Genomic DNA, 12,852 nt, shown 5'->3' with positions numbered 1-12,852 from the left:
TCTTTAAAAAGCTAGTGAACGAAAGTTTACATATTCCTCAGCCTGACGATGTTATTGATAATTTTAACAATGTTCCCTATGTCTTCCTTGCGGACGATGAGTTTCCTCTCAGAATGAATATTTTGCAGTCAATTAGGCAAGGGTTGTTAGATTCAGCCGACGAAGAGTTTTTTAACAACTGATTATCTCGAGTAAGTCACATGGTCGAAAACGTTTTTGTGATACTGACTTCGCAGTGTTTCGTATTTTTCAGTTCCCAATTAATTTAGAATTACGGAATGTAAAGAAGGTATTAATGGCTACTTGTGCTTTGTACGATTTTTTCATTGAACTTCTTCTCTTGTCTATATTCGTTGGATGTAGTAACTAATAATAAACTAAATGAAGTTTATTATTAGGTACATTGCGATTTAAAATAACGAAAAAATTGCCATATATTATAATCCGGGGAAAATAAGTGAAGCCAATTTTTTAAAGTTTTGTGCGTGTGTGATTCGCTAGGTGAAACAACTAAGGGAGGTAATCTAGGTTCTATGATAAAAAAAAAAATAAAGCATAACCGACATCTTTCAAAATTTTTTTATATTCTGTGAAGTTCAATTTTAAAATTTTGGCCTCATTATTTTTTTCCGCTGAATAATAGCGCTCTCTAGCGGGCGTATGTATTAATAAGATTGTAGGGAGTTCAACCTCTAGGTTATTTAATAGAACTCTGTGGTGCAATCTAATGTTAGAGGTTAGAAACATCTTAACACCTTTCATCTTAGACTATGAAAATAAAATATATAACTTTTTTATAATACAAAATATATACAATTATAATATATAAAATAATTTTAGACAAAAATATTCTGTTGTCACTGAACAAATATTAACAAAGTTATCTGCCCGAACCCGAAATAATGTGAAAAGTATTTAAAGCGATCTACTACATTTCAGGCGTCATACAGTTTTTCCTGTACAACATAGATGGAGACTCTGACAGGTCATTGACTAAATAAAGGGGAGGAAAGACGTAAAGAAAGTGACAATCTGACAGTGGTTTAGCCATGCAGGGGCCAGTGCGAGTGCTAATGCCAGTGGTCGGATGGGTAGCGAACCGTTTTCAATAGGCAGTCGCCATATTTGTTGTTATCATTAAATGGGGGAGATAGCAAAAACATAAATAGCCCTTTCTTGTACGAACTATTGAGTGAAAGTATAGAGTGTATGATTTTTTCAGTAACCCAAGTCGATCCTCCAAGGGGGATGAATCAGTGAGTGTTTTTGTGCAAGGGGGCAGCTCTTTGTTTGAAACTGGCGACCGCTGGGGGTAATATAGCCGGTGGTGGCAATGATGAGCCGCCCGCGATGCTCGATTGGGGGGACCGTGAGGGTGACAGGTTCAGTTTCGAAGACTCTGACAGGTTCGAGGAAGATTCTTTGTGCAGTTGGAGCTCGGAACCAGAAAGCCTTTGCAACAACTGGAGAGGATGGAAGAAACCTTCTGCTACTTCTACCACTTATTTTGGTGGCAGCAGGAGATTTAGTGACCGTAAGTACACAGCTTCTTTGTTAAGAAAAAAACAAAAAATTGATCCATAATAGATTTTTACTTTCAATGTCTCACAAAACAAACTGCTATTATTTCGGTTATTTCTAATTTCTGAATAAACAACAAATTTATTATTTCTGTTTTTGATTCTCTTCTTTGCATAAACATGTAACAGTAGTTAAGCAGTGATAATTTTGTTATTCATATTTTGTTTGTCTTAATGATATAGGTACCTGTAAAAATAAATAATAATTTTTTTCTATCACCTGCTGCAACTCCAGGTAGGTAGCTTAATATAATATACCACCACAATAAATATATTTTCATTGTGTTATTTTGTGTAGTACTGTCAGTGGTGTATGAAGTGGGGTCAATGACATCCATTGTTTGTTTATTATTTTTTGTCCTGAAAGTGGAATAAAGGTTTTAAGATTTTATGGAACATAACATAAACCATACATCTATAATACAACAATAAATACTTATTCAATTTTTTATGTTTATTTCATATTATGATTTCACATAATATTCTTGAATATCTTTTATTTATTACATTTATATTTTTAATTTTATTTGTTATATTTACATTGTACCTGCTGATAATTTTTTATAGTTTTTTTATACAGATTTTTATACAGATATCATTACAAAAAAATGGTAATTTTTGGAGTTCTATTTATAAGAGTTTATAAGTAAGCTTACTAGCCTTTAGTGTAGTTTGATCAAAACTTTTCATTTTGGTACACAATAATGTAATAAAAAAAATTCATTTAAGGAATAATAGTAAAATGATCTGATAAAGTATTATACAGGGTGAGTCATGAGGAACTTTACATACTTCTACCATATGTAAAGTCCCTCAGGGAGCATATTATGTGGCCACTAAAAAATGTCAACTCCTCTTCTTTATTAATTAACAGGGTGATTTGTGTAATTGATCATTTATTTCATTTTACTGTAGTGTTTATACGGCTCATTTGATTTTTTTAATTTTTGCATGTTACAGTACACTACTATCAAGCATTCGACTGGTATTAGCTAAACTAAAAAATTCCAGGACTGGATTTGGAAAAATTAATTTAGGGATTCGTATTAAATATTACATCCTGTATATATTTTTTTTAAAATGCAATAAGTGATTTTCAAACTACATAAATAGCCAATGAAAACGACATATGCGACAATGTTGTCGCACTTTTATTAAATTTTTAGTGAACGATCAAATCTTACCAAAAATAGAACAACCATAATGAAGTATCAAATTATAAGGTAATTAATTTAAACAAATGTTATAAATTTCAAACATTTTAATTGAAATAATAAACTGAGTTACTGCACAACAAAAAACAGTAACTACTAACAATAACGAAGAACAATTTAAAAAAAAACTAAAAATATGTACATAGTTATGATAAACCCATAAATTAGAACTGGAAAAGATACAATAATGGTAACAAAATAAAAATAATTCAAAATAGATTTTCGAAATGAAACCCTGCAGCCTGTACACATTTTTGTTGCCGAATTGTTAATTGACGTATTGAATTACGGATACTCTGGGGATCGTTTCTAATAGTATTACAACAATGTATAATTCTATCAATTAATTGTTGTCGGTTATTAATATTCACTGCCTAAACTAGTTGCTTCAATCGTCCTCAAATATGGTAATCAACGGGATTGAAATCAGGGGATCTTGAAGGCCACGAAATAGGACCTGCACGTCCTATCCACCTGTCGCCATAAACATTATTGAGATGTTGTCTCACTGCCAGTAAAAAGTGTGGGGGTGCCCCATCATGCTGAAAATACATCCCTCGGATAGCAACGTTCGCGTTGGCAAGCAAATTCGGCAAAATATTTTGTAGAAAGTTCAAATAGACCTGTCCTGTTAAAGGACCATCAAAAAAGTGAGGACCTACTAATTGGTTATTTATGACACCAATCCACACGTTAACCGAAAACCTTAACTGAGAACGACGTTCTCGAATAGCATGGGGATTTTCTTCCGCCTACACATGTGAATTTCGTGAATTATTTATCCCGTCTCTGGTAAATTGGGCTTCATCTGTAAATAGTGTCCTGTATAGCGTTGGTCGATTATTGTTAATCCATCTACAAAATTCCAACCTATCGATCTCATCTCCAGCATGTAGTCGCTGAACCATTTGAATGTGATATGGGTATAGATTATTTTTTTGTAAGACTCTACTTACTTTTGATTGAGTAACATTGAGTTCTCGACTTACTTGTCTAGTGCTTATTGTATCGTTCATAGTAACGGCGTCCATAATGTCATCTTCCTGTGCTTCATCTACATGTCGCTCTGTTGTTCCACTAGGAAAAGTGCTATTTTCTCGCAAATAATTAAAAACTGACCCAAATGTTGGATGACTGGAAGTTCGGCGATTAGAAAATCTCCTGCGATATTCTCTACTAGCAGCCCTACCATTCTCATTACAGAATCCATAAACAAATATTATGTCTGCATATTCTGTGGTCGAAAACTGATGTGGCATTTTGAACGAAAGTAACAAAAGCTCTACCAAAACTAACACAATGTACTTAACGTAGATATGACAGAAGAAATATGTATTCTTGTACACATAAATAACAATTGATAATGACAATAATGACAATGGGTATAAAATATCAAGAAACGTCAAACGGCCAACGCCAACTTTCATTTTAAACTTTTTTAAACTTATTTTTATTTAGTACAGTTGATGCAATGTATTATTATTTGGCATAAAATTTTAATCATTTACAATCAATAAAAACTAACACATACAAGAGATTTGACTTTTTAATCAATTTAATTTATTATTTATCGAAAATAATGCCCCAATACAATCTATGAGTAAAAATTTAAAATTGAAAAACAATTGATTCTATCGTAGAGATAATACAAAGTGGCAGTAAAGATGATAATTTTCTACGTATTAGATTATGTTGTAGGAACTCATTTTAATTAAAATGTTTGAAATTTATAACATTTGTTTAAATTAATACCTTATAATTTGATACTTCATTATGGTTGTTCTATTTTTGGTAAGATTTGATCGTTCACTAAAAATTTAATAAAAGTGCGACAACATTGTCGCATATGTCGTTTTCATTGGCTATTTATGTAGTTTGAAAATCACTTATTGCATTTAAAAAAAAATTTATACAGGGTGTAATATTTAATACGAATCCCTAAATTAATTTTTCCAAAGCCAGTCCTGGAATTTTTTAGTTTAGCTAATACCAGTCGAATGCTTGATAGTAGTGTACTGTATCATGCAAAAATTAAAAAAATCAAATGAGCCGTATAAACACTACAGGAAAATGAAATAAATGGTCAATTACACAAATCACCCTGTTAATTAATAAAGAAGAGGAGTTGACATTTTTTAGTGGCCACATGATATACTCCCTGAGGGACTCTACATATGGTAAAAGTATGTAAAGTTCCTCATGACTCACCCTGTATAGAGGGAAACTTGAATAGTAAAGTATAGTAAAATTAGAAGAATCTAATTGTAGAAATCAAAAATGAAAATCAAACTAAATAATTCTGAATATATATAAATATTATTAATTTTTATAATAGTTGTAAAAGTCATATAAGACTTTATTATTTATAACTTACACTAGTTATATTTGAAGTTTTTTAAAACTAACTGGCACAGTTAAAATTTGGTAGTACACAGTCAAAATCCATATTTTTTCTTTATAAAAAAATTCAGACCTTTACCAGTATGCAGGCCAATGATCAAAATAAAATTCGTAATTCTTAATCTTATGTCAAAAAATGCACAATGACTACCTCTTAAAACCCACCAAATTTCATTTGTATATCTCAACCAAACATATGTTTATCTAGCAAACTGTAATTATTTTTTTATACAGCATCATCCCTGAAGTTTGTAGCACTTATTTACTGTATATATATATATATATATATATATATATATATATATATATATATATATATATATATATATATATATATATATATGTATAGTTATAAGTAATATTGAAATATTCCATAAGAAAAAGTAAAAAACCAGCAACCACAGCTTATTGGTATTATTTTTGTGTATAAAAAAGGGTAAAATGGGATAAAGTTCAGATAATTAAAAATATACAATCAATACTAATATTAAAATGAAAAGATCACCAGGATCTACGCAGAAAAGTCTTCTAATTTAAATAAACATTAGAAAGAAATTATGATGATTTTGAATTTTATCTTATAAGATAAGTAATAAAAAAATACTGTTTACCAGAGCGCCAAGTGAGACCTATGAATATTAAAATGGAGATGACACTATAAAGATATCATAAAAGCATCATATGAACATATTCTTCTACCATGCCAATACAGGAATTAGATAGGTAAAGAAAAAGAAATAATTATCCACATAGCGGTTAATTTGAATAATCAAAAATCTATCTATATGCTATCAAGCAATTATGAGGGCAATAGTCTGTTAAACAAAGTGCATCAATTATATAATAGTAACGAAAAAAGATCTCCATGAAATGGATGAAGTATCTTGAGTATACATTATTATTGAAAATTAGGTCAGAAATTATACAGGGTGTTTCATGACCAGCTTACACTATCTATATATTGGAAACTACTTACACAACATTTATAAAAATTGGTTTGTGGGGATTACAAGTTATGACGAACTTAAAGAAAATATTTTGACAGACATCCGGTTATACTGGAAGTGGGTGGCAACTGTGTTATTTTAAATGGAACACCTTGTATATTATTGCCTTTTTAGATTCTCCGTAAGATTCTAGATAAAATTTGTATAAAGTAGTATAGGTTGAAACTTATACTACTTTATACAAATATACAAATACAAATACAAATAGAAAAGATGAATAACTCAAAAATTTTGAAAGATAGAGACAAACTTTTCAAAGTTAATATCTTATCCATTTACAATCATAATGTCTCGAAAAAGTCCTCACATAAAGAGTAGGTAACATTCTTTCAGGAATTTACACAAATCGAATTTCTAAAACAGGGTTTTCAGAAATGATACACCATTTCTTTTAACTTCGAACTACAGTAAGTCAATAATTTTAAATGAAACACATTGTATTTTATAATTTTATTAAGAAAAAAATCAATTGTCTTTAAAAAGGTATTGGGGTTTCCTATACCTAAAATTAATACTTTTGGAGATAATTGGGGTTTAATGTTAAGGGTTAGATATGTATTGTTTTATTTTAAAAGGGCTGTATATAAAGATGTCAAAATTGTAATTATTTGTGATTATTGGCACTTTTACACAATGATGGAAATGGCTTATTTAGAATTTAACAATGAAAATTATGTAAATTTACTTTAACTATATTTAGATATCTTTAACTTAAAAAAGTAGTTTAAGTTACCATTATAAAGGTGGAGAGCTACAACCTGGTTGTCTTTGATCGCATAAAAGACATTAAACTCCCATCTCTTTAAAAAAAACAACATACTCTTGTCAAACATTGATTTACTTCACTCCAGTTAGTAATGCGCATTGTGCCTATTAAACATTACGTTTTTCGAAAATTTTGATTTTTCACAATATATAATATTCTTCAAAAATTCATTTTCTACTTGGGACTATTGTTAAAAATTCTATTCTTTTATTATAGTCTGTTTCCTTTAAACTTTGAAACTTTGATCTGGATATCTTTTAGCAAATTTTTAATGTATTAAAAGTAAATTTACATATACTTCATTTTTTAATTATAATCGAGCCATTTCTATCACTTTAAAAAAGGGCAATATCCACAATTCATTTTCTACTTGGGACTATTGTTAAAAATTCTATTCTTTTATTATAGTCTGTTTCCTTTAAACTTTGAAACTTTGATCTGGATATCTTTTAACAAATTTTTAATGTATTAAAAGTAAATTTACATATTCTTCATTTTTTAATTATAATCGAGCCATTACTATCACTTTAAAAAAGGGCAATATCCACGGTTCATAGTCTTCCTACGGTTGCCTCTTCCGACTGGGGTGGGGATGCTTGAGTTATGTTACCAGAGTACACAAGAATACAAAACCCATTTATTCACGATTGAAACTGAATGTAGAGGGCAGGTCGATTGCAGTGTTGATTCGTTGAAGGGGAAGAATTACTTCACGAGAGTACAGTTTCGGTCTTAATGTTCATTAGTTAGGCGGAAGAGCTAACCATAGTAAGTCTACGAACCGTGGCCAGTATCCATAAATAATGACAATTAAGACATATTCATACACAGCCTTCTAGAATAAAACAATAAGTATCTTACCTGTAACATCAAACCACAATTATCTCCAAAAGTATTAACTGTAGGTATAGGGAACCCTAATACTATTTGCAAGACAACTAATTTCTTTTTTCATTAAAATTATGAAATATAGGATATTATTAATAGGATATTAATTATTGACTTACTATGATTTGAAGTTTAAAGAAATGGAGTATAATTTTTGAACACCCACCCTGTATTTAGAAATTCGATTTCAATGTAAATTGCTGAAATAATGTTATCTGTTGTTTGTGTGCAAAAATTTTTAAGACATTTTCTTTTATAAATGGATGATCTATTATTTTTGAAAAATTTGTCTCTATCTGTCAAAATTTTTGAAAAAAGATGAATAACTCAAAAAATACGAAGTTTTAACCTATGGCGCTTTAAATAAATTTTGTCTAGAATTTTAGGCAGAACCTAAAAATGCAATAATATACAGGGTGTTCTATTTAAAATAACAATGTTGCTGCTTACTTCTGATATAAGTGGAAGTGACATGTCTGTCAAAATATTTTCTTTAAATTCGTCAACCTGTAATCCCCTCACACAATTTTTATAAATGTTCTTTGAGTAGTTTCTGATATATATATATATATATATATATATATATATATATATATATATATATATATATATATATATATATGAAAATTACTGAGTTCTCGGGAAGAACCGCGTTGAGAATTTAAAACTCGACGTTTCGGCACCCATTTTGGAGCCATTATCAAGAGGGATACGGTTCGGTTCGAGTTCGGGGTCTCAATCTGCCTACTCCCCTCACTCGAGACGTACCAGTATCGTGTTCTATATTGCAAGAACTGTCTCTCGGCACTGAGGTCTCAATCTGCCTACTCCCCAGTGTCGAGTGACAACCGGTCTTACCCTGTGTGGCTGCTTTTATACTCGCTGTATGCGCGGGAACGGTATGCGCTGACGTGGTCTAAACTGACGTGGCCTGAGCGGTGTGGGCGGGAGGTCGCTGAAGAAGGGGTCGCCATGTTGCCGGCAATCGTTTCGCGTCATCGCGCGTGTTCAAGCTGTGAGGCCGTTTTTCGATTTCGATAGCTTCACGAATGATTCTCGCTTTTAATGAGCGGATGGGAGCGATGGTTTTTGCTTTTTCGAAATCTATTTTGTGGCCTGTCTGAATATGATGTTGGGCTAGGGCTGAAGTGGTATCGGAATGTTTGACTGATAGAGAATGTTCGTAAATACGGTTATGGATTCGTCGGTTTGTCTGTCCTACGTATGTACGTGGGCAACTGGAACAAGGTATCTCGTAGACACCATGGTCTTCATTGGGGATTTGGTCTTTTACGGTTCTAACGAGATTGGACAATTTGGAGTGAGTGGTGAAGATGGTTTTGATATTAAGAGGGATAAGAGTTCTACTGATCTTGTCAGTGACACCTTTAATAAAAGGTAGAAAGATTTTGGGTTGATCCGGCGGCAAGGTTTCTTTTTTGGATGGAATGGGGTTTAGAAGTTTTTGAATGCTTCTATTGATTTGGGTTTTGTGGTAGCCGTTTTGTAGGAGTGTTTGTCTTATTGAATTGATTTCGGATGACCTGTGATTGTTGTCGCTAAGTCTTATGGAACGGGAAATAAGAGTGTTGATGACTGAATTAAGTTGGGCGGGGTGATGATGTGACTGGGCATTGAGATAGCGGTTTGTATGAGTGGGTTTCCGGTACACGGAATAGGAAAAACTGTGAGGTGGATTTTTCTGAATAAGAACATCAAGGAATGGCAAAGACGCTTCAGACTCAACTTCCATCGTGAATTGAATGCTGGGATGTATTCCATTCAGGTGGGAGAGGAAGAGATCTAATGTGTCTTTACCATGGGGCCAAATGACAAAGGTGTCATCAACGTACCGTAACCAGCAGGTGGGTTTGAGATTTGACGAGGACAAGGCTACTGTTTCGAAATGTTCCATGTATATATCTGCTATTACGGGAGAGAGGGGCGATCCCATTGGGGCACCTTTGATTTGACGATAGAAACGATTTTGGAACGTGAAATATGTATTAGACATGCAGTGTTTTATAAGAGATAATGTGTCTTGGGGAATTTGATGTTTAGAGTCCAAGATGGAAATGGTTTCATCGATGGGAATGTTGGTGAATAAAGAAACAATGTCAAAACTGACTAGTATGTCTGAGGGCGAAATAGAAAAGTTTTTCAGAAGATCAATGAAATGAAAAGAGTTTTTGACAAAGGACGAGGCGTTTTCGGCTAATGGTTGTAAGGATGAAGCGAGATGTTTTGCCAATTTCTGAGTGGGACAGTTGTATGCACTGACGATGGGTCTTAGGGGAACATTGGGCTTATGGATTTTTGGAAGGCCGTATATCTTTGGAATTCGGGATGATTTTTCTCTGGGTATAAGAGATTTTTTGAGGTCTGGAGATAGAGTAGACTTATTTATAATGGATTTGGTCGTTTTTTCTAGATATGTGGTTGGATCATTTGGGACATGTTTGTATTCTGTGGAATTCAGAAGTTCGGACATTTTGTCGAAATAGTTAGAAGAGTTGAGAATGACGGTGGCATTACCTTTGTCGGCCGGAAGGATGACGATGTCAGGGTTGTTGTAAAGTTCTTTGAGGGCACGTCTTTCTGAAAGACTGATATTTGAAGGTGGGGGTTTGGAAGTACGGAGAATTCTGGCGACATCTTGTCTGGCAACTTCGGCTTGGTCGGAAGGAAGATGGGAAATAGCTTCTTCAGTTTGACAAATAATTTTCTCAGTTGGAATGGAAAGAGGAGTGACAGAGAAATTGAAGCCTTTTGACAGAGCTTTGGTAGCTGAATCGGATATGTGAATATCTGAGAAATTGTGGACAACAGTAGAAGGTTGTTGATTTGAAACGGGCGGTGGATTTTGCTGAGAGATAAGTTGGTCCAGTTTGCGTTTCTGGGTTTGGGTTTTGTTGTCAGAAATGTGTTGGGCTTTTTGGTGAGAAAGACGATCGAAAGTGTCCCATAATAATGGATGGATATTGAAAGAGTGGATGTCATTGTAGGTTTTAAGAAGTTGGCAATTTGTTGTATCTAAGTTGCGTCGGGTGGAATGAATTGAATTTCTAAGAAGCGAAAAACCAGTGGCTCTAAGAATTTTGGAAATTGATGAAGATTTGGTGTGATGTTTAACTTGTAAAGATTTTGGAATGACTTGATGGTCACGACATGATTTAAGAAAAGCAAGATCACAGAGAAGACGGTATTTGCGTGTTAGAAGATTAGAAAAAGATTTGGTAAGAATGAAAAATTCCTCCCCGTAGAGGCGAATAGAAATTCAGTCATCAACACTCTTATTTCCCGTTCCATAAGACTTAGCGACAACAATCACAGGTCATCCGAAATCAATTCAATAAGACAAACACTCCTACAAAACGGCTACCACAAAACCCAAATCAATAGAAGCATTCAAAAACTTCTAAACCCCATTCCATCCAAAAAAGAAACCTTGCCGCCGGATCAACCCAAAATCTTTCTACCTTTTATTAAAGGTGTCACTGACAAGATCAGTAGAACTCTTATCCCTCTTAATATCAAAACCATCTTCACCACTCACTCCAAATTGTCCAATCTCGTTAGAACCGTAAAAGACCAAATCCCCAATGAAGACCATGGTGTCTACGAGATACCTTGTTCCAGTTGCCCACGTACATACGTAGGACAGACAAACCGACGAATCCATAACCGTATTTACGAACATTCTCTATCAGTCAAACATTCCGATACCACTTCAGCCCTAGCCCAACATCATATTCAGACAGGCCACAAAATAGATTTCGAAAAAGCAAAAACCATCGCTCCCATCCGCTCATTAAAAGCGAGAATCATTCGTGAAGCTATCGAAATCGAAAAACGGCCTCACAGCTTGAACACGCGCGATGACGCGAAACGATTGCCGGCAACATGGCGACCCCTTCTTCAGCGACCTCCCGCCCACACCGCTCAGGCCACGTCAGTTCAGACCACGTCAGCGCATACCGTTCCCGCGCATACAGCGAGTATAAAAGCAGCCACACAGGGTAAGACCGGTTGTCACTCGACACTGGGGAGTAGGCAGATTGAGACCTCAGTGCCGAGAGACAGTTCTTGCAATATAGAACACGATACTGGTACGTCTCGAGTGAGGGGAGTAGGCAGATTGAGACCCCGAACTCGAACCGAACCGTATCCCTCTTGATAATGGCTCCAAAATGGGTGCCGAAACGTCGAGTTTTAAATTCTCAACGCGGTTCTTCCCGAGAACTCAGTAATTTTCATTTATCTGACCGCGGAAACTTATCCGAACATATATATATATATATATATATATATATATATATATATATATATATATATATATATATATATATATATATATATATATATATATATATAGTGTAAGCTAGTCGTGAAACACCTTGTATATGAAACTCTCTGGTTCAGGTTTTAGTATTAACAACCAGGTCTGTCCTGTGCCAGGTATCGAACCCAGCTTGGTAAGCCGGTAACTCACCACTGGTCTAGTTTAAATACATTTTATTGCTGTTCAAATGTTTTGGCAAATCAGTATTATCAATGAAAACTTTATTATATATTAGAATTTGACTATAATATACATGTAACCTACTGGTATCTAAATGTAAAGTGAATTCAGAAGCACATGGATTCCTTCTGATCAGATGGCACATTTGGTTTATTTCTATGCAAGATGTTAGCTCTGCCAGTGTAGTAGTAAATATGTTGCAGTATAAATGTAACTTTTTCTGGGACTGTATTGATCCTGACAATCTTTGGTTGTAGATTAGGATTCTAAAATAGTTTCTATAGATTGTCTCATAGTGACTAGTCTGTACCGGGTAAATGCACAACATTGATGCCATACTTCTTTGCAAACTTGTATTAAAATAAATGTCACTTCTTACTACTTAGCCTAATCCATCTTTTATGTTGAGGGTAGCTTAAGTACTAATGCCCACTAACGACCCTGCCTGGTTTCCTTCTGCCAGTGGTTCTCAAAA

At 33.7% G+C, this 12,852-nt stretch overlaps 1 protein-coding gene across 1 annotated transcript in view; it reads left to right on the top strand.

Annotated features, from left to right (window-relative positions):
• Positions 1-1,016: 1,016 nt before the first annotated feature.
• Positions 1,017-12,852, top strand: part of Dora (zinc finger SWIM domain-containing dorado) — a 126,195-nt gene continuing 114,359 nt past the window's right edge. Inside the window, exon 1 of the mRNA XM_072531822.1 lies at positions 1,017-1,534. Within this exon, the coding sequence (XP_072387923.1) occupies positions 1,351-1,534 (184 nt within the window). The 5' untranslated portion in view covers positions 1,017-1,350. The remainder of the gene's footprint in view (positions 1,535-12,852) is intronic.

Source organism: Diabrotica undecimpunctata, chromosome 5 (genome assembly GCF_040954645.1).
Source record: "Diabrotica undecimpunctata isolate CICGRU chromosome 5, icDiaUnde3, whole genome shotgun sequence".
Classification (NCBI taxonomy): domain Eukaryota; kingdom Metazoa; phylum Arthropoda; class Insecta; order Coleoptera; family Chrysomelidae; genus Diabrotica; species Diabrotica undecimpunctata.
Note: the sequence above shows the minus strand (reverse complement) of the source record. Positions and strands in the feature narration are given on the sequence as shown.